The sequence below is a fragment of the Cyprinodon variegatus genome, unplaced genomic scaffold (assembly GCF_000732505.1).
Source record: "Cyprinodon variegatus isolate N-32 unplaced genomic scaffold, C_variegatus-1.0 Scaffold1969, whole genome shotgun sequence".
NCBI classification, from domain to species: Eukaryota; Metazoa; Chordata; class Actinopteri; order Cyprinodontiformes; family Cyprinodontidae; genus Cyprinodon; species Cyprinodon variegatus.
Window position 1 is genome coordinate 16,131 of NW_015152422.1, and position 1,863 is coordinate 17,993.

At 44.9% G+C, this 1,863-nt stretch overlaps 1 protein-coding gene across 1 annotated transcript in view; it reads right to left on the reverse strand.

Moving 5' to 3' along the window:
• Nucleotides 1-1,863, reverse strand: part of LOC107104946 (histidine N-acetyltransferase-like) — a 53,860-nt gene that overhangs the window by 8,896 nt on the left and 43,101 nt on the right. The window contains exons 2-3 of the mRNA XM_015405062.1: nucleotides 1,254-1,515; nucleotides 178-257 (exon numbers count right to left, since the gene is read on the reverse strand). Coding sequence (XP_015260548.1) covers nucleotides 178-257; nucleotides 1,254-1,505 — 332 coding nt within the window. The 5' untranslated portion in view covers nucleotides 1,506-1,515. The remainder of the gene's footprint in view (nucleotides 1-177; nucleotides 258-1,253; nucleotides 1,516-1,863) is intronic.

Consider the following 1,863-nt stretch of genomic DNA (forward strand, 5'->3'; position numbering starts at 1 on the left):
CTGTGGACTGAACCTGGAACTGTTTCCTGACTCCATCCTGGATTTCCCTTGAGCACCTCTTGGACCTCTGATCTCCTGGCTCTGACTCCCGAGCAGGTCTTCGACCCCGGCTTTGCCCTCTGGGTTATCCAGCCTTCCTTAGCCTGCTTGGTTTTAATCTTCTGCCTGTTCTCTGACCTCTGAGCCTTCAGCATGTTGGACTCTCTGGGCGGTGCTCGCCACGTTGTGTAGGCAGCTGACCGGTGTAGGTACCAGACCTGCTCGGGTGGTCAGATCTGCTGGGTCCTGCTTCATGCCAGTGACGTTACGCTACATGAACATAGTGGTTGCCCAGACAACGATAATAACATCACGCAGCGTCAGTGTGCCGAGTCGGGAGCATCTTTAGCGTTAGCGTGTCTAATGACCGATGAAGTTTTACCTGATCGATAACAAAACTGAAAACAAATCTGTTTCTGGTGAACAAAGTAACTGTTAGACCATGATATAAAGAGCTGGGTAGATCTGTGGCTAGCTGTAGCTAACAGGTTAGCCTCTTTTAGCTCGCTCAGTTAGCCATATTAAGCTACACTATTTTTAAACTTGTGTCAACAACAACCGTTTGTTTTCTACAAATAGAATAACTGTTTTATTCGTCTAAAATCTCTATAAACGTCATTTTTTAGACGTTCCATTTGTCCTCCTCCGCCCTCGGATCTTAATAAAAAGAATAAAAATCTCCAAAAGAGATTTGATCTTTAGGAAACAGGTGTGATACAGGTTTGTCCAAGTGGAGTTGCCATATGATGACATCATAAGAAGGGGCGGGGCCCCAAGCAGATCTGACACCGGCTGTAACCAACCTCGTCCTCTGGACACAGACCGAACTTTAAGACCAGGTTAGTGACTCACATGTTCATCATCATCCTCTGCCAGATAGACGCGGTCACTAACCTGTGGTCTCCTCCTGCAGAGGTTCCTGCCTTAGACGCCGATGCTGTTCACTGCAGTTCCTTTTCTAATAAACTTTTTAAAAAATACAACCGTCTGTCTGCCTAGAATACTGGGTCCAATCTCTCTGAACATGAAACATTTTTGATAAAGCTTCTAGTTAGATCTATCTCTATAGTTCTGCTGCTATAGGCTTAGACTGCTGGAGGACATAGGGACCCCTTTTTCATCATTGGATATTTACAGGATTCATGTTCAGCCAGAATATTAGCAGTATCCACATAAACAATAAATAACAAAGAACTGCAGTTTAAGGATCAAACTATATTTATATAGATAGCATGATTGAATGAACTCACCACTTTTCCTTCCTTGCGTGCCAGAATAACTAAGCGGTTGGTCTCCTGCAGCCAGCTAGTGTATCGGGTGGGAAGGTAGTCCAGGCCGCCGTAGATGTCCTGACTCATGGCCATGATCTCATCAAAGTCCTCCTCAGTGGCTACAGCAAACTGAAGGCCGGCTTGGGAAGGAGCCTCAGGAGGCTGAGGGATGGTGAGGTTGGCATCGAGCTTCATCCTGCAGCAGCTGAAGAGAGAAAAAAATTAAATATAAAACCTCAAAGTACATCAGCTGTTACCCAAATTATTCTAATAGTTTTATTTGATTTGGTTGATTTCAAAGCACCAAAGGAAACAGTGAAAATCCAACAACATATGAGGCAAATATCCTGGTAGAAAAACAGAGAAGAAGAAGAATCAGTGAGCAGGTTAAAAAAAGAAAGAAAGGGATTCTGGAACGGATCCGTTTAGAGGTTCGATTCGAGGAGAGAGAGAGTCGGTTCTGGAGGATATCTGGAGGAAGAGTCGTCCGAAGTCTGGGAGCATAGCGGGAAAAAGTTCTTCTTCCTGTGGCGCTAAGATGAGAAGGAGAAAC